The sequence below is a fragment of the Rhinichthys klamathensis genome, unplaced genomic scaffold (assembly GCF_029890125.1).
Source record: "Rhinichthys klamathensis goyatoka isolate OS25496 unplaced genomic scaffold, OSU_Roscu_1.1 h1tg000412l_1, whole genome shotgun sequence".
NCBI lineage: Eukaryota > Metazoa > Chordata > Actinopteri > Cypriniformes > Leuciscidae > Rhinichthys > Rhinichthys klamathensis.
Genome location: NW_026606912.1, coordinates 1,940,500 through 1,959,511, shown reverse-complemented (window position 1 = coordinate 1,959,511; position 19,012 = coordinate 1,940,500). Strand labels below are relative to the sequence as shown.

General features: G+C 39.7%; 1 protein-coding gene and 1 long non-coding RNA gene across 2 annotated transcripts; both read left to right on the top strand.

The window, feature by feature from the left end:
* The first annotated feature begins 2,426 nt into the window (after positions 1 to 2,426).
* On the top strand, positions 2,427 to 3,460 carry LOC130070560 (uncharacterized). The gene is made up of 3 exons (XR_008803893.1): positions 2,427 to 2,448; positions 2,913 to 3,015; positions 3,361 to 3,460. It is a non-coding gene; the product is annotated as an uncharacterized LOC130070560 (long non-coding RNA).
* Positions 3,461 to 11,403: 7,943 nt separating this feature from the next.
* npy4r (neuropeptide Y receptor Y4) lies at positions 11,404 to 12,995 on the top strand. The gene has a single exon (XM_056234981.1). It carries the CDS (start codon positions 11,505 to 11,507, stop codon positions 12,636 to 12,638), a length of 1,134 nt encoding a protein of 377 aa, XP_056090956.1. The 5' UTR covers positions 11,404 to 11,504; the 3' UTR covers positions 12,639 to 12,995.
* The last annotated feature ends 6,017 nt before the right edge of the window (positions 12,996 to 19,012 follow it).

Genomic DNA, 19,012 nt, shown 5'->3' with positions numbered 1-19,012 from the left:
GAAAAAAAGCAGTGCAGTAAATCGCGCTGATTAAATCTAATGATCGCTTGTCATATCACGTCAAACCATGCAAAATATACTTTGTTCTCAAATTGTTAATGTTAACAACATCTGCATTGCGTGACTACATTTAATGCCCTTCCGATATTTATCCTTGTTTTCACATGAGCCCGGTTGCAGTCTCTTTTTTTGCATGTTACAGCGGGTGAATCTGTTGCCACTGGTGATTGTCGTTTGAACCTTTCTGGATCCGCCATCAAATTGCTAAGTTTAATTATATCAAGTGCTGTGAGAAAAGGCTATAAATCTCCACCTCCAACATCCTCACTCGCAATATAGCCTACTAGCTGAGACTCCTTCTTTATGTGTACAGATGTGACGTAATGACGCAAAGACATGCTCGAATCTCCCGCGGAAATCCACCAGTACCACTGGAATTAAAAACATTATTACAAGTTTACCGCTTTGAATCGAGGCAAGCAGATAGTTTTGCACTGGCTGGTTATGTACTTGCTCAAAAATTTATTTTGGATAATTTTTAACCCAAAAAAGTTATCGACTGCAGCTTTAAAAAAAAGTAAGTAACCTGGTTGCCTTAAAATGTTGAGTTCAGTGAAATATTTGTAGTTAATACAATGGAGATTAGTTTAATCAACAGACAAATATTATGTTATCTGAACCAAATGAATTATCGAAGTTGATTTGACAAAAGAAAAAAATTTGTGATAACAAATCATGAAAATATTTTTACAGTGCCTAGTTACAATAAATTTTCTTCTAATTTGTTGATGGAAGTTTGTAGATTCGTGCAGTGGATATTTAAGGTTTTTATCAAGTCATATGTTTGTAAAGCCACCAAAAATTTAAATCAATTAATTTGCATTCATACCCTCAACCAGTTCTTAGAAATATTTATCCAAGATCAATTTGTTTAATATCTACACTGACCACACCAATGCAAATTATTTGGTTTTGGATAAGTGCCGTTTTCCAACAATAGCAGATGCAAAGTAACTAAGTACACCAATTGAAGCAGAAAATGGGGGTGGGGTTTACCCATTCATGCCAGCATACAGCTGCTGTTCACTGGTTGGAGGAAAAGACTGTCACGTATGTGAATTTAGAGATAGTATTTATAGTAGCATTTCAAGAGTTCCTAAAGTGCCTGTTGGTGTTTGATTGACCAGTCTTCTCGTATTGCTCACCACATCTCGCCATAACATGGTACTGTACAATTTTTATCCTAAACAGCAGGTTTATGGGGTCTCTTTAACAATTTGCTGTTTTTTTATGGTCTTTTCTGGTGCTGAATATTCTGTGTTCTTCTTCTTTAATATGATACAATGTGATTTTCTGTTACTTATAGGCAGTGTTGGGGTAAGTTACTTTGAAAAGTAATGCGTTACAATATTGCGTTACTCCCTTAAAAAGTAACTTATTGCGTTACTTAGTTACTTTTTTTGAAAAGTAATGTGTTACGTTACTTTTGCGTTACTTTTTTTCCACCTGGGCTGGGCTTGTTTTTTTATACCAAAAAAGATATATTTTTGGGCAAATGTAAAGAACAATTTGGGCCTCTCAAACAAACATTTCAGCTGCTGCTGTTCTGGGTAACAGAAGACTTTACCAAACCAAACCTTACTTTACCAAAAAAAACATATAAAAAAATCTATAGTCATTTTTGCTTATGGTTTAACTGAAAAATCGGAGGTCAGAAGCAAGTACTTTGGTCAATAAAGATTAAATGTATAAAAATTTGTTTTATTTAACATATTTAGGTATTGGAGGTTTGCATAGTGTTCTGATTCTGCATTTCACTGATTTTATTCATTTTGAGGAATATTGAATCTTTTTTGTGCAAGTGAGATGAGTAAATCCACGCTTACATTTAATCTAGAACTATAATAACCATCATGTTTACACACAACGCATCTGCACTTCGATTTGTCTCAACATTAGGACAGAAGAGCAGTCAATCAATAAAGGCGAAAATAAAGTAACTTGCGTTACTTATTAGAAAAAGTAATTTAGATATTTTGTTGTAAATTTTAAAAGTAATGCGTTACTTTACTAGTTACTTGAAAAAGTAATCTGATTACGTAACTCAAGTTACTTGTAATGAGTTACCCCCAACACTGCTTATAGGGGGAAAACAGTATTTCACGCATGAGTCTTATGTGCTGTATGTTGTAGATGTATTTGGTTCATTTGTCTCCAGTTATGCATTTGTTATTTAAAATGCAAACTATTTTTAGATTGCCTTTATGTTGATTTTTGTATATACTTTGCAGCATATATTTACATCAAATGTGGTGTCAAATAAGTCCATGTCCAATCTCTTTTGTTCTCTCTTTCAGTTGAGACTGATTGTGTTGCTTACAGCAGTGGTCTGCTGTAATGCCTGCACTCTAGAAGTTAACCCTCAAGAAGATACCACTAACAGCCCAGGTGATGTTACTACCTTGTCTATTGGGAAAAATGTAACTATGCTCACATTTTTGCAAACCATTAAATATATGGTTGCAGGTACAAACTCTACGATTGACTAATTGATTAATTTATCGATCGATCGATTGATTCAGAAATTGTCAGTACGTCCTATTAAAGCCAGAGAGATGACGCTGTGGTAGGAGGGCTTAAATGCACATTGAGTTCAGAGACCCATCAATGGCTATTCCAGTCGTTTGAAGATTTATGTGGCTTTTTATCCCTTTAAGCATCACATTCACTAATGATTAAAAAACGTGTTTTTGGCCCATTTCATCTGGACACTGTGATTTAGTAGCAGCAGGCCCGTATAAATGAAGCTTTCTCACGAGATCAAGTTAAAAAGTATTTCTGTGTTTGTGTGTATTTATGATCCTGGATAACTAAGTAATAATATTTTAGGTACATTTCTATTGTTGATTCAGGTTGTACTGACTCTGATGGAAATCGCCATGAATTTAACTCTGATTGGGAGAACGAACATGACATATGTGTCTGTGTGGAGTATGGAATCATCTGTTGTCAACGGTACATTTGTGTACTTGCACACACTCATTTCCCTGTTCTATTTTTGTTTATTATAAAATAATTATATTGTGACAGTTGTGGAAATTTTGCTGTGATGCATGACTGTGTTCTTCAATTATCTTTTTCTTAGTTGTTTCTGTTTGCATAAAATGGCTTAAGTGCACGAAAGGCACTATATTAAATTATTATTATTTAAATATAGCTCACATCACTTTCACATTTATAGAGAAAATGTATTTCCAATTTTCTTGCAGAAATCAGGAAATTTGTTCTACTGAATATGACCAAAATTATGACACTCTATTTTTCTTTCTTTCTACTTTTTTTGTGCAAATGTCTGGGCAGATTTGATCACACCCAACCTGAACCCACCGCTGAAATATTTTATGATAACTTTGGAGCATTCACTGAGAATGACCTCGGAGAGACTGAAGAACCATCCATGTAACAACTCTCTTGCAAAATCAAAATCAATATCCGGCAGTATAGTCTTATTATGCCATTTTGAAAATCAATGAAATGTATGTATCTGTGCACTAATGATTTGTGCAATGGTTTGAGAAATGGCAAAATGCAAACACATAACTTATAGATGACCGTGTGTATGTGTGTGTTTCAGCGGTGATGAAGAGCAAGTTCCCAATCAGCCGGATTCCTCAGACTCACCTGAAGTCATTGCTGACTCACCTGAAGTCATTGCTGACTCACCTGAAGTCATTGCTGATGACTTTGAACAGCAAAAATAATTACATGTATTTGTTTTACATTTAATACAAAGCTATAACCTGTTGAATAAGCTGATATATAAATGAGGCTTAATAAAATAAACGTACCCGAGCATACATTTGTTGTTGTTTGAGCATTTATGAAAACATTAGACCAGAACAGTAAAGCAGTATACTGAAAACTAAAGATACAGAAGTAGTGGCCTAATGAGCAGAGGTCGCAGGTTTGATTCTCATTCCTCACAGTGTTCGATAGTAGGACTGAAAAGGTTGGACTGTATTAGGTGATGGTTTAGCTAGCCTTCCTCAATGGGGTGTCGGTCAGAACACACTGGATTTGATCCGTTCCATGCAAAGGAGGTTTATTTGTTGACAATCTTTGGCTGTACACAACACAGCAGTACACAGGCTTTACATGGTTACAGTATAAGTGTGTGTAGATGTGTGTGGTTACAAAGGGAAAGGAATAAAGATATATATTAACAAATATGTCTTGGGTATTATCATACAAACATTACTTCCATAAACAGCTACAAATCTCTCAAGTAAAGAAATTCTCAAGTTAAATTATAGAATAAAAAAATGAATCAATAAGCCACAAAATTCGTATGCGACACCGCTACTTAGTGGTCAGAAACAGTAAGACATTCAAACCGAAACTGTTTATGAAGCAAAATGAACTGCATGTAAATCAGAAACATTGATTCGCGTACATAAACTTGAAATAGCAAGCGTTTTAGCTGTTAATGTGATGATCACACATAGATACATACAAATCAAACACTGGTTGCAATATATAGCCTATGATATGAATTCCGAGTATTATTGAACATAATCGGAACAATCGCGTGCGCTCAACAGTGCACAATAAACGGCTTTAACACTGATAAATACTCATTAGTGACAGGATGTGACATTGTATTCACGCTTTACTCCTTAACCAGAATTTATCATTTACTTGGAAACAGTCAACTTACAGTTGGTTATTGACGTAGGGGCCTATACATTGCACACACTGTCCTGCTGCCACCTTCCGCTCGGCTGAAGATGACCAAAGTCCTTTTAGGCAAGTCATGCCACTCCGCCATCTTGGCAACGCCTCCGGGCAGCTATTTCGGACTAACAAGACCAGGCTCCTATCTAAATGAATGGGCAGAGAGTCAGAACTGCAGTTTCACTGGTTACCGGGACATAAAAACTGCATGTATAGAAACAGCAGTAAAATATGATAAAAATCACTGAAAAAGTTTGATGACTTTGCCCCAAAATAAGGTTTAAAACGCCTTTTCCCCCACAGGTTATACTTTTACTACGCATGCGCAAGGGTTCTCTCCCTCTGTAGTGCTACACAGTTTGAAGCACAGTATGTGCGAGCTCTTGCATTCCGGGAGATTTAAACTAATTTGCGGGCATCAGGGAGCCGCTATCAATCTGCGGGAGACTTCTGATGTCTGATATTTTCACAACTCACACATACACTGCATATCAAATCTGCCGCCTTTTCAAACAGTAACGTATTTTGCGCTGTCGCAAACCTCAACTGTGCGCATGCGTCAGTGGAACCAGACGATAGGCTTAAATGTTTCTTAAATTGGCTTTCCAGCGGGAGGGGCGGGACATGTGCATACAACCGCTATCTTTGGCGTTACGGGTTTTCCCTATATAGTTGTATTAAGGATTGATGAAGTGGCATGTCTCTATATAAATAGTCTCTGTGATGACTGACGGAAAGTAGCGCATGCGCACAGAACTATGCCTTTTCTTGGGCAGGTAATGACTAAGGCCTTGAGCAAAGGCACCTAACCCCCAATCGTTCCCCGCCCGCTGCAGTGAATGGCTGTCCACTGCTTCGGGTGTGTGTGTCCATGGTTTGCAGTTACACTGCTCCTAATATGTGTGCACTAACTTGGATGGGTTAAATGCAGAGGAAAAATTCGGGTTTGGGTTGCCAGTTGCAGTTCTAGCAATGTGGTCTGTGAAGTTCAACTGATCATCAATCACAACTCCAAGGTTTCTGGATGCCCTGGATGGAGTTATGATTGACAAACCTGAATGGAGAAGTTGTGATGAAGTGTTGGGTTGGCCGAGACCACAAACAGTTCTGTCTTCGCAATGTTTAGTTGAAGGAGGTGGTCCTTCATCCAGCAAGAAATGTCTGTTAGGCAGGCTGAGATGCGAGCATCTACCTGGTTGGAAGGAGAGTTGTGTGTCATCAGCATAGCAGTGATAGGAAAAACCATGTTTCTGAATGACAGATCCTAGTGATGACATGTAGATGGAGAAGAGAAGTGGTCCAAGCACTGAGCCCTGAGGTAGAGGGCTGCATTGGGATTGAGTCCCGCCGGGTCCCACGGGACCCAACGCAAATCTCGCGGGAGCGGGCGGTTTTAACCTTGCTGCGGGCGGGAATGGGCGGTTAAAAAAAACAACTGCGGGATCGGGAAATAGCCTGGCGACATGATAGAGATGTCAATGATGTGGAAAAGAACCTCAAACGAGGTATTTACAAACCTAAGCAAGGCAAGTCTGACATTTGGACTACTATTCATCTTCCTGATCAGTGCGTCAGAATACATGCAGGCCAGGGAAACGAAACAAACAACCCCATGAATCTCTTTAATAACAGCAATACAAATATGTGTTTTTTCCTGCGGGACGGGAGAAGACACAAAGTCAATGCATCTCTATTATTGTGCGGGAATAAATTCTCAGAGTTTTGCGGGTGCGGGCGAGAGTGGACATGCATATTGCGGGAGGACTCTACCCTGAGGCACCCCAGTTAGATGTTGCGACACAGACAACTCACCCCTCCATGACACCCTGAAGGACCTACCTGAGAAGTAAGACTTGAACCATTGGAGTGCAGTTCCTGAGATGCCCTTCGTCTTGAGGATTGATAGGACAGGAGGTTAACTGGTTAATCTGGTGCACTATGTCAAAAGTAGCAGCCAGATCCAGCCAGATGAGTACAGAGGATTTGGAAGCTGCTCTTGCCCATCTCATAAAATTTTAAGACAATGATCATGTGCATTTAGCGCCAACACCCGACCAGCTTAATTAGATTAATTGGTTAAAGAAAACCTTCTTTCTCGTTTATTTAATTCTGGCATAATATTCAATCACGGCTGTTTCTCGTGACTTTTCTCTCTGTAAAATTAGGCATCGCCAACAGGTGATGAAATTGATAGCTACTCATCATTTCAAGGTAATGTCATCGCTAAATTGGTCTAATTTGAACCGTCACGCTAAAAGTGTGTTGTTTTAATAAGAGGAATTTAAAGCTTTGTGTAGGGAAAAGTGACACACGTAAGTACGTGTGTCATAAAAACTGCAATCTTGCATTATTACCCACCCTGTTTTGATGTAAAGTAAATGGAGTCGAGGAGCCAAGACAGTAAACTCTCTTGAACAGGAGTGAATATGGTCGGAGTCGACTCCAAAAAACCTGAAATCGAACACCTCTAGGTTCGGGTATGCAGAGCATTCGCAACTTGTTCGCAACTTATCGGGTATGCAGAGTATTCACAACTTACAAATTATGCAGAGCGTATACACCACGAAAGCAATCCGGTCAAATGTGTTTTCGACTACCTCTGGAAGTGGTCGAAAGTGGACAAGCTAAAAAAACAACAACTTGTATTTAGCGTCGTCCACTTGTGATCAAATCGACCAAAACGCATCTTAATACCAGGTGTAAACAGGGCCTTACAGGTAGATCCCACCCTCCCTTCACAGCACTCCTCCTCAAAGCACCTCCTCAAAAACACATGAGCAGAGTCTGCAAAGCGTCATGAGAGACTGCATTAAATGTCTCAAAGTACATAACATTTCAATAATAATGTTACATTACACATGACTGCTGCGGATTCATTTCAGCATTGATAGTGTTGCCATTTAAACGCATAAATCCGAGTCTGAGGACATGAATAGGTCTAAAACGGGGTTGCCATCTTAATTACAGTTACGACATTTCATTATTGATTGCCACTAGGATGTGAAGAGAGTTTCAACCAGTATAACCAAAAGTGTTTATGAAAAACATAGCCTTCCCTACCTTTAAATGTACCGTGGGCCAATAAGCATACATTTGTGTGTGCTAGTGTATTTTTTTTTTGTTGAGGAAAATATATGTTAAAGGGACCTGAATGTGTTTTATAGTCTGTATCCAAAGGAACCTGATGCAGTACATGGTTCATGTCACACGTGGGCAGTAAACACAGTGCAATCGCATGGGGTTATGCTTACAGTGTGAAGCCCAGCAGAATAGTTACTACAGAGACGGCACATTTCAAGGATGTGGGCTCAGAAGAAGCCCAGAGAGAAAGAGAGAGAGAGAGAGAGAGAGAGAGAGAGAGAGAGAGAGAGATGAATGTTGAGGTAGAACACCTGGAGTTGACTGAATCAGAGTGTTTATTCCCCCGACTGCCTGACAGCAATCTGCTGTAGAAGACAGGTGAGTTCTATACTATACACATAGAAAAATGCATGTTTCTACACTATATAGCTATCAGTAATAATAAATGATCATATGAATACAATAATTTATACGTGTAACTGTTTATTTTATCTCCTTGTTTCAAAGATGAGAGAACGGACTGAATTTATGAATGTATCAGGGTCACAGTTTAATTATTCTGTAGAGCATCTTCATGTGTTTTAAGTTTGATTGTCTGTGAATAGAGAACATGAATTTAAGCCTCTGTGGACGCTTTTGTCTCTTTAAGTTGGAAAGGTTGTGTTCTATTTAGTATTTTATATCTGATCAGTTTCGCTTCCATATTGGAGACATTGTAATTGCAGCCCACATCAGCCATACATGCACATGCAAACATAGTTGTTCGCAATAGGTTGTGAAAAGCTTGAAGTAACCAAGTCATCTATTGGACATGTTGACATAGACTGCAGCTCTTTGGTGTTGCCATGAAGTGAGGACACATAGGCAATTTTCTCCCTTGCACACATAAATGCACACACACCTCCTCAGATCAGTATGTTTGTGCAAATGGGCAGTATGGCGACAGAATTTAGCGATTTTTAAAAGCTTTATTTGGATCATATTTGAGTCAGACTGAAAAGCTATTCCTCAGGGTTAATTATTTTTACCTTTATATGGATGTTCTGCTTCTGATAAGTCACTTCACACAAATGGGATATATGACCACAATGTTTTGTGTTATGTGTAAGAGGATTTTCTGTCGAAAATTTACAATTGCCCTTGACCAAAAGGAGTTCAGAGGTCAGCACAACAGCATCTGTGATTTTTTTGAAAATGAAAATCATGTACTAAGTATTTAAGTAAATAACTAAAAGTTTAAACCACATCAGGCACAAGGCTTTAATATAATCTACATAATACAGCTCAGCTTTTGTATTATGGTCGGTATATGAGTGCAGATGTGAATATTTTACAGTTTGGTCAGTGTGACATGTAAAACTGCCTAAGGGAAAATCCACACCTGTAGGAGAAGAATAGAGAGATGTGAGATTGGGATGATTATGAAAGGGAGAGAAAAGAATGAAACTGACAGAGAGAAAGTGCTGGAGGACAATGTGATCTTCTCACCCTCCGAGTCCTCCTATCACAGGTAAAGAATAACATTTGATGATATAAAAGAAAAGGATATCAGCTGTAAGTCAGGGTAGCGATCACTCTTCCTCCTTTCCTCTCTTCATCACACGAAACACATTTCCAATCTGTAATTTAACCAAATTATGCTAAAAGTGTGAAAATATTATCTAATTTTTTGTTTGGAAACACCCACACATTTGACCATAACAAACTGATTTTCGTCTCTGTGTTTGCCAAGTTGCAGATATGTTTGACGATGAGAGAATTCTAATATTATAATATAATTAAATGAGGCACAATTACAACAGGAAGTCCAAAATTATCTCATTATGTCTATCCTGATTGAGAGAGCGAGATAGAGAGAGACCAACAAAGAGAGATAAAGACAGCCACAAATACAGCCAAGCATGAAAATGTAATTTGTTGCGCAAATAAAGGATGGTTATGCTCATTGTTTCATAGTCAAAAGCTAAGAATGCCTCTACCTTAGACTAGCCTATTCCGAGTTCAGCTGGCATATAGTGAGCAAAGCTGACGGCTCTTTCACATGATTTACAACAGGGCAACACAATCAGTCTCTCCACATAATGATATTTCACGCAAATTGTAATGATCAACTGCTTTCATCAGTTACTCACCCATATGTCGTGGAACACTAAAGAAGAATGCTGATGCTGCTCTTTTCAGTATAATGAATAATGACTTCAATTTCATTTAGTTTTATAATAAAAATAAAAAAATGGTGGGGTTTTTTTTTTTTCGATTTGGAGCTTGATAACATATGGTTATCATTCCTTTTTATTGTATGGAAAAGAGCAGTGTAAACATCCTGCCTAATGCTGCCTCAACATGCTGCTGAAATTACCGTAATTATGAATTATCATAAAAAATATCACTTTGATAGATGAGTTTCCAAGTTGGGACTGGCCGTAACTTTACCATTGCTGCAGTGATCGATATGTTTTAATGTTTTTCCCACAACAAGCCAGCAGCCATATCAACCTGTAGCCCAAGACTGGTTGGCCACAGAAGCTAAGCAGGGTTGAGCCTGGTCAGTACCTGGATGGGAGACCTCCTGGGAAAACTAGGTTACTGCTAGAAGAGGTGTTAGTGAGGCCAAAAGGGGGTGCTCACCCTGTGGTCTGCGTGTGTCCTAACACCCCAGTATAGTGATGGGGACACTATACTGTCAAAAAGCACCGTCTTTCGGATGAGACATTAAACCGAGTTTCTGACTCTCTTTGGTCATTAAAAATACCAGGATTTCCTTTGGAAAAAAAATCAGGGGTTTAACCCCGGCATCCTGGCCAGATTTGGCCATTGGTCTCTGTCCATCTTTATGGCCTCCTAATCATCCCCATATACTGATTGTATCCCCATACACTGATATGGTAAAAAAAAAAGCCTTCTGAAGCAAAGTGAAGAGTTTTTGTAAGAAAAATATTTCTTACAAAATCATAGGCAAGAGTAAACCTGCTGTCCTCTGTGATTCCTTTTCTCTCTCTGAAGTGAGTTAATGATAGATTTTTCATTTTTAGGTTAAATATCCCTTTAAGAATTTAGATTGTTGATGGATGGAATGTGAGGCGCTTTTCAGACATTGCTACATGACCAGTCTGTAAGCCTGCTACCCAAGAAACACACAAATAAAACACTACAGTCTCCAAGCCACTCTGTGGATACTTTGCTGAAATGGTCTGATTGTGTTCTTATTATGAGCAATTGCAGGTCCCGGATCAATGGCCACCCCCAAAGGAACATCTATAATTGGATGCAGTGCAAATCCCTCAGCAGGGTCACAGTATCATTCCTCCCACACACTTCTCTTTTATCTCTTTCCCATTATGTCCAACCACAGAAAAAGTAAAATAACAAAGAGTCTGTCTTTTTTATTTTTAATCAAATGTGTCAACCCAGCTCTCTCTCCTAACTCATAGATATAAAGGTCTCAGAAGAAATGATAATAGCGCTCTGTACGAGTCACTGTTTGGGATTAAGTAAAACTCTTGTCTTAAAATCACCTTTAACATCCTTTCACTTTATGTCCTCATTATTTCTAAAATAACCACTATAGTCTCTATAGTATCACAGCTGCTGAAATGCATGCAGAGTGCCCTAGGGGAGTGCACATCTAATTTAGATGCTCCTTTTTGTTATTTTCAGACTCCCAAGATGGCGCTATCCTGAGGTGGCCAATGCCGTCGGTTCTCTTTGACATGCCGTGGTGGCAGGAGCTCTTAAACTCCACCCTCACCCTCAATCAAAGCAACAGTAGTTTGTTCCTGCTCGACGTCCCCTGCTGGCAATCAAGCGCCATGACACTTACACTAGTGTTATGCTACTGCCTGGTGCTTATTTTGGGCTTGCTTGGTAACATCCTCCTCATTTGCATTATTATGCACCAGCGGGACCCTCCTAACGTCACTAGCATCCTCATTGCCAACCTTTCGGTTTCTGACATCCTGGTGAGTGTGTTCTGCCTTCCCTTCACTGTGGTTTACACTCTTATGGATCACTGGATCTTCGGTGGGCTGCTATGTCGCCTAATGCCATTTGTGCAGTGTGTGTCGGTGACAGTTTCAGTTCTGTCTCTGGTTTTGATCGCACTTGAAAGGCACCAGCTCATACTGCATCCATCTGGCTGGAAGCCGAGCGTCCCACAGGCCTACATAGCCGTTTTGATTGTGTGGCTGTTGGCCTGCGTAACATCATTACCTTTCCTGGCATTCCACATGCTCAGCAGCGAGCCATACAGTCTGCTTCCAGCGCCGCTTAGCCAGCTACAGGCGTGTCTGGAAGTCTGGCCTTCTCAGCAGCACAAACTAGTCTACACCACCAGCCTGTTAATATTCCAGTACTGCTGCCCGCTACTCCTCATGCTTCTCTGCTACCTTCGCATTTTCCTGCGGCTGCGACGCAGACAACGCATGCTGGAGCGCCAGTGCTGCCGCAATCGAGAAGACGAACACAGGCGTGTGATGCACAGCAAACGCATAAATGTTATGCTTGCCACTTTGGTGGTTGCATTTGCTGTGTGCTGGCTGCCATTGAATGCCTTTAATGTGGTGGCGGACTGGTACCAGGAGGCACTGCCTGTGTGTTACCACAATCTGCTGTTTTCACTCTGTCATCTGCTGGCCATGAGTTCCACCTGCATCAACCCCATCATCTATGGCTTCCTCAACAGCAACTTCCGCAAGGATGTGTCCTCTGTGGTGCTACACTGCCATTTTCAGCCAATCGAAGACAGCTACGAACACTTTCCAATGTCCACCATGAACACTGATGTGTCACGGACATCTTTTAGACTCAGAAACAGTTCTGTGTAATTGGACTTATTGCTTAATTAATCTGGACATCAAAACCAGTGTTTAGCTTAGATCAACCTTGACTTCCACTACAGTGACAGATGCCATATGGTGGTAATGTGGAAATAAAAGTACATAAATGTATTGAAAATGTATTTATGTTAACTTGTTCTACGATTGAATGGATTGATTCTGGATTCTGATTGGTCCAAGGAAGGAAGTCATGACTAAAACCCATTTGATTTATCAGGATTGAATCCTAATCCTTGTTGTAACATTGAGGTATGTAATGCACACTGATTATGTTTTAAATTTGCAAAAGCATTTTACTCTGCTAAAACTGGTGGACTATATAAGGAAAAGGCAGCAGAAGGTTTGTGAGCTGTAGCTTTCACTCAAACACAATGAAAAGCTATAAGGAATGAATTGGGCGAAGGCAACACTTGCATTTGAAACATTATCTCTTCTTCCTTGAGGCACAGAGCTAAGATTGGAGGTACTGCCAGTGTACAAATGCCTGGAAATTGCAGCTAGCTAAGCCCTAATGCTAACCCTAATGTCTAGTGTGATACAAGCTAAAACCCACAATACATCTGAATATACCTGTCAGCTTATATTGCTGCAGCCTAAAAGGGGAAAACCGGCAATATCCACTGGACAAACAAAACTGTGCTGGAGTTTTTCATTTTTCTGGGGCTTATTTTTGTGACTCATCCTTTCAAACAAGATTGCACACACACACACACACACACAGAGAGAGAGAGAGAAAACCCGCAGAAAGACACATTGTCTGAAATGTTCTATCAAATATGTAGTTTTTCAGAAACTACTAATTAATATTATACAATGTTTAAACTCAAAAAGATGATTAAATAAAATTACGAAAAAGACATAAATGTCACCTTCATATATGTGCTTGTGAAATACACAAAATGAATATATGTTCCGATTGTTGATCAGGTATCAGGCCCTATAACTCATCTGTCTGTCACATAAAGACATGATTGATGAGAGTAATAATTTTGTATGATAAAGGGGGACTGGTATAATACATTCATTTATTTTAAAGTGCATTCCCAATAGAAAAAGCATCCACATTTCAAGATTACACCCATTTCCTGACTTAGTAATGCAGTTATAACATACTGTAATCATAGGACTGAGTGCTTGTATTCCTTGCCAGGCAGAACATCTTTGTCAGTCCCTGGGGAAAAATTTGCCTTATCTGTAATAGTGGGAATCAAACACAACAGATCCCTTATTCCCTTATACCCCCATACTTTATTTATACTGTTCTGATTGACAGAATTCCATTATAAAATCTAAAATATATAGGCTAACTATGTTTAAGTATGCTCGGGCGCAGTGATTTTGCCAAGTAAGACATGTTCCTGGATCAACATCTTTTGTTGAGCCTGGAACCACAATCCTGTCCAAAAACATATGTCTAACCCTATCCCTACCCATAAACCTAACCCTACCCATAACTTATCCTAAAATCAAAGGGAAATTATGAATAACAGTGATGTAGAAGCACCTAACCCTGGTTGTAAGCCTAAATTTGATTGAGGCTTCATTAACTGTAAACCATCCCTTAAATCTGATTGGTTGATTGGAACGTTGTTCCAGGATCAACGAGGATGTTGATCCAGGACCACGTTTTATTAGGTGAAATCACGTTCACCAAGCAGGATTCGTATTTGAATGCATTCAGCAGCAATATTGTAACTGCTCAAACTTCTCTTGACAGATTTTAATGCCTGAATTGAATGTGACTGTGTCTTATTCTAGTGTTATATATTTTCAGGTTTTGTTAAAACATTATAAACGTTTACTGTTCTGTTCTGTATCTGTGTAATGTCATATCCATGGGTGGAACATCAATAAATCTCTTTTATGGGCAATTGGGGTGATACCAAATGTTGTAAAAGAGAAAAGCTGAGATTTAGAGGGAGAAGTAAAGAGAGAAGAGACGATAGATGAGTTTAATATGAATTTTCCTGGAACGGTACAGTTGGCTCATGCTATAAGGTTCTCAATTGTGCATCTGTTTGCCTATATTTCTTCACACTTACAATTGTTTTGATGTTGTTTAGTTTTTGTAAATGTGATAGAAAGACAGCACATAAATTGCATAAAATGATTGGTTGTTGCAATGAATTTTATATTAGATCTGATGTAATGCATGTTTACATGTTCACTCCCCTGCTCCTAATATGTGTGCACTAACTTGGATGGGTTAAATGCAGATGAGGACATATTCGAGTATGGGTTTCCATACTTTGCCTTTACTTCACTTTGCTTTCACTTTCATTTTCTAATGACCAGGAATTATACTTTTATTTTATTTAGTAGGCCTAGCCTACAGATATGTGTCTCAGGCATGTTAATCTGTGCACATGTTGACGTTTAAGTCAGCGAGTTTTTAAATGAGCCATACATTCACAAAATAAGGTGTAGGCTGTGTGCAATTTATAGGAACGGATAATATTTCTGAGAATTCAAAAACTAAACAACATCAGCAATTGTAATCTTCACCCAATTGTATTTCAATCACTGTCATAAATGTATGTAAAACATTTTTCATTCCTCTTGAAAACTGTTCTAGGTGCTTGAATGTAAAAATTGGTTTTCACTGTGATCAACTGTTTCAGTTTCTTGGAGTTTGACTTTCATAGTAGTAAGTGGTCTGATATTTAACATGATGTGATTAACTGTTCAATTTTAAAACATATTTTAAACAAATATTCAAACATTGTACTACGGTGTACATTTTAGGACATCCTCAGACATCAGACATATGAAAACAAGGCAGGCATCATGCCTCAGACTAAAAGGCTTCAGTCATTGGACAAAACGGCATCGCACCTCAGACTGAAAAGCTTCAGGTCTCAGGAAAAGCAATGTCAGGTCTCGTACAATTAGGCATCAGACGAAACAGCCTCAGACTAAAAGGCATCAGACTAAAAGGCATCGGACGAAACGGCATCAGACAAAACAGCCTCAGACAAAAAGGCATCGGACATAAAGGCATCGGACGAAACGACATCAGACAAAACAGCCTCAGACAAAAAAGGCATCGGACGAAACGGCCTCAGACAAAGAGGCATCAGACTAAAAGTCATCAGACAAAACAGCCTCAGACAAAGAGGCATCAGACTAAAAGGCATCGGGCGAAACGGACTCAGGTGGAGTTTAGAGGTTCGCATTGCCCCGCCCCATGTTATTTTTCGACATAATATATGTTATTTCGATATAATATCTCATTATTTCGACATAATTGCTATTTATAATGGTTTTCTATGGGAGGAAAATGCTAAACGTTTAATATTCTGGGTTTAAAATGGATTGCGTTCATATTCTGGGCTCATCTGATTTTTTTTGTAGTATAGCCTTTATTATGATTTTAGTACCATAATGATTAATACATACACGCACAATTATCTGTGAACTTGATAAATGTTGCAGATATGTTTTACTATGCACAAACAAATGCCTTTAAACTTATGTGTGCAAAATTCAGAATTAAATTAATGTGCATCAATAGAGAGTCTGTAGGTCTACTATAGCAATTAAATAAGCGCATTTAGTTTCATATTTGTTAGGCTGTGCAAATATATCTACTGATGCTACTGGACACATCTTCAGTGATGTTCCTGAAATCATTGGGTGTTTCGGGTCTCATCATACACCCTCATCCAGGCGACCCAGCTGTGGCTGATCAGACCCCAGCTTGTGTCCAGTTGGCAAATCTAGCTACCCTGCCCCCATGGATCTCCTCTCTTGAGCCATAGCCATCTTGAGGCTTTCTCTGCCGCTTCAGTGGTATTGCGGATGGCTCTTCTCCTCCGCACTCCATCAATGCCTAACAGACTGAAGGCTCTGGACAGGGATCGGGTTATAAAGCCCCTGCATCCTACCTCTATTGGAAGACACCTTGCTCTCCATCCAGCTTGTCGACACTCGCTGACTAGTCCCTCGTACTTGGTGAGCTTCCTCTCAAAGGCCTCTTCCAAGCGGTCTTCCCAAGGGACTGTAAGCTCCAACAGAACCACTTGTTTGGTGGACTCAGACAAGAGAACGACATCTGGTCTTAAGGAGGTGGTCACAACATGGTTAGGGAACTTGAGTTGCCGCTCCAAGTCCACCAACAGCTGCCAGTCCCTCGCAGTGGCCAGGATGCCTGCAGATGTTTTTGCGGCTGGTTTTGGTTGCTCTCCAGCTCTGACGAAGGTGATGGCTTGTTTGGAGGGGCGGGAGCGCTTTGCCCACTCGACTCCTGTAGCAATGGCTTCAGCAATGGCCTTCAGTACCTGGTCATGCCTCCACCTGTACCTTCCCTCTCCCAGTGCCTTTGAGCAGCAACTTAGAATGTGCTCTAGGGTTCCACACTTGGAGCACAGTGGGCATGCTGGAGACTCCACTTTGCCCCATATGTGAAGGTTTGATGGGCTGGGAAGCACATCGTATACTGCCTGGATAAGAAACTTGATCCGCTCTGCCTTCCACAGCTCCGCCCATGTCACCTTCCTCTCGATCGCGTTCTTCCATCGTGTCCAGGCGCCCTGTTGCCTCATTCCTACTGTCCTGCAGGTTCTCTCCTCCTCGACCACTGCTCTCACCTCCTTCTGGACTAGCCAGCGCCTTTCCTTCCCTTTGGTGGTGTCAATGTGGGGAGTTGAAAAGGAACCCAGTCCAGCCCTGCCTCTTGTAACCACCCCCACCAGTCTTTTGTGGTGTAATCTTACCTCTGCTTGTCAAGCAGCCTCCTCAGCCTTCCACTTCCGACCAGTCCTCACTTCAACCCCAGCCATTGCCACCTTTGGATCACTTGAGCCTCTGTATATCAACACTTCCCTAGCTCTTGTTACCTTGAACTCCTCCTCCAAGAACTTGAGCGGTCTTAAGGACTCAAAACTGTTCAGTTGCAGTTTGTTGTGGTGCCCGTAAAGTGCGATGCTACTTAGACTTTTTGGAAGCCCCAGCCATCTTCTGAGGTGGCTGCTGACCTTCCTCTCTAGGGTTTCCACAGTCGAGATTGGCACTTCGTAGACGAGTAGTGGCCACAGGATCCTGGGAAGAATACCATGCTGGTATAGCCAAGCTTTAAACTTCCCTGGCAATCCAGACCGGTCCACTGACTTCAGCCATATGTCCAGCTCAATGCAGGTTGACTGGATTGATGCAAAGTCCCTCAGGGTGCTGTCAAACACCTTGCCTAAGCTCTTGACAGGCTTCTCAGTGATGGTCGGGATTATTACACCTGCGACGCTAAACCGCTAAACCGCTAAACGCTAAAATATTATAATGGTTTTTTTTTCCCATGTTGATTATGAAAAGTGAACACAGCACGAGTAAGATATGGGTCAGACATGATTTTGACCACTTTATTAAGTTTTGTTTTGTAGAAAGCCTTTCTTTAAAGTGAATTTCGTTTTGTATAAATTGTATCTTAATTTTAATACATTTTTCATCAACCAATTGCCTGGATTTAATAAATAAGAAACAAATATAGCAGACAATATAATCATGGAGACATGGAGGCGCCGGCGCGGTCTGCACTGCACGCGAACTGTAGCGTGCGTTCTTTCGAGCTATTAGACTGCTTGATTAAAACTGCTTGATTTAACATTGCTGTAAAGATTTTTCATTTGTATTGGGATATTGTATATTTAACATCAGAATTATCAAAGCAGTACTGGGCACTGCAGTACGATTACAAGCATAAAGATTACCTGATTTTGTATCCAGAAGCACCAAGAAAAGAGCACATTTCTCTTTGTTTGAAGCCACTGTCAAAAAGCAACTTTATAATTTCATCTACAAATAAGTTAAGGCACATTACTTACTTTTTTTTCATTCTGAAGTAAGTTTCAACATTCATTCTGTAGTTAAGGAAACAGAACATGATAGAAGCCTATACCATTTAGCAATTAAAGCATAATATATTTAGATAGACACACAAGCCAAGTTAAATGCAGGATACTTATCTCTGTATCCATTCTTGATTGACTGAAACAAATGAATATAGTTTAAGACAGAACCAGGAAAAATCATTTAATTTAACAACGATTAGTAATACAGTTAGATTAAAAATTAGAATGAGATTTCAGTCTAATAGCACGATCGTGAAAACTATTGATAGTTTGCCAACATACAAGCTATAGCTAGTTATGCACAATATAGTATGCATAGTAAAACATATCTGCAACATTTATCCAGTTCACAGATAATTGTGCGTGCATGTATTAATCATTATGATACTAAAATCATAATAAAGGCTATACTACAAAAAAATCAGATGAGCCCAGAATATGAACGCAATGCATTTAATTAAACGTTTAGCATTTTCCTCCCATAGAAAACCATTATAAATGGCAAGTTATTATGTCGAA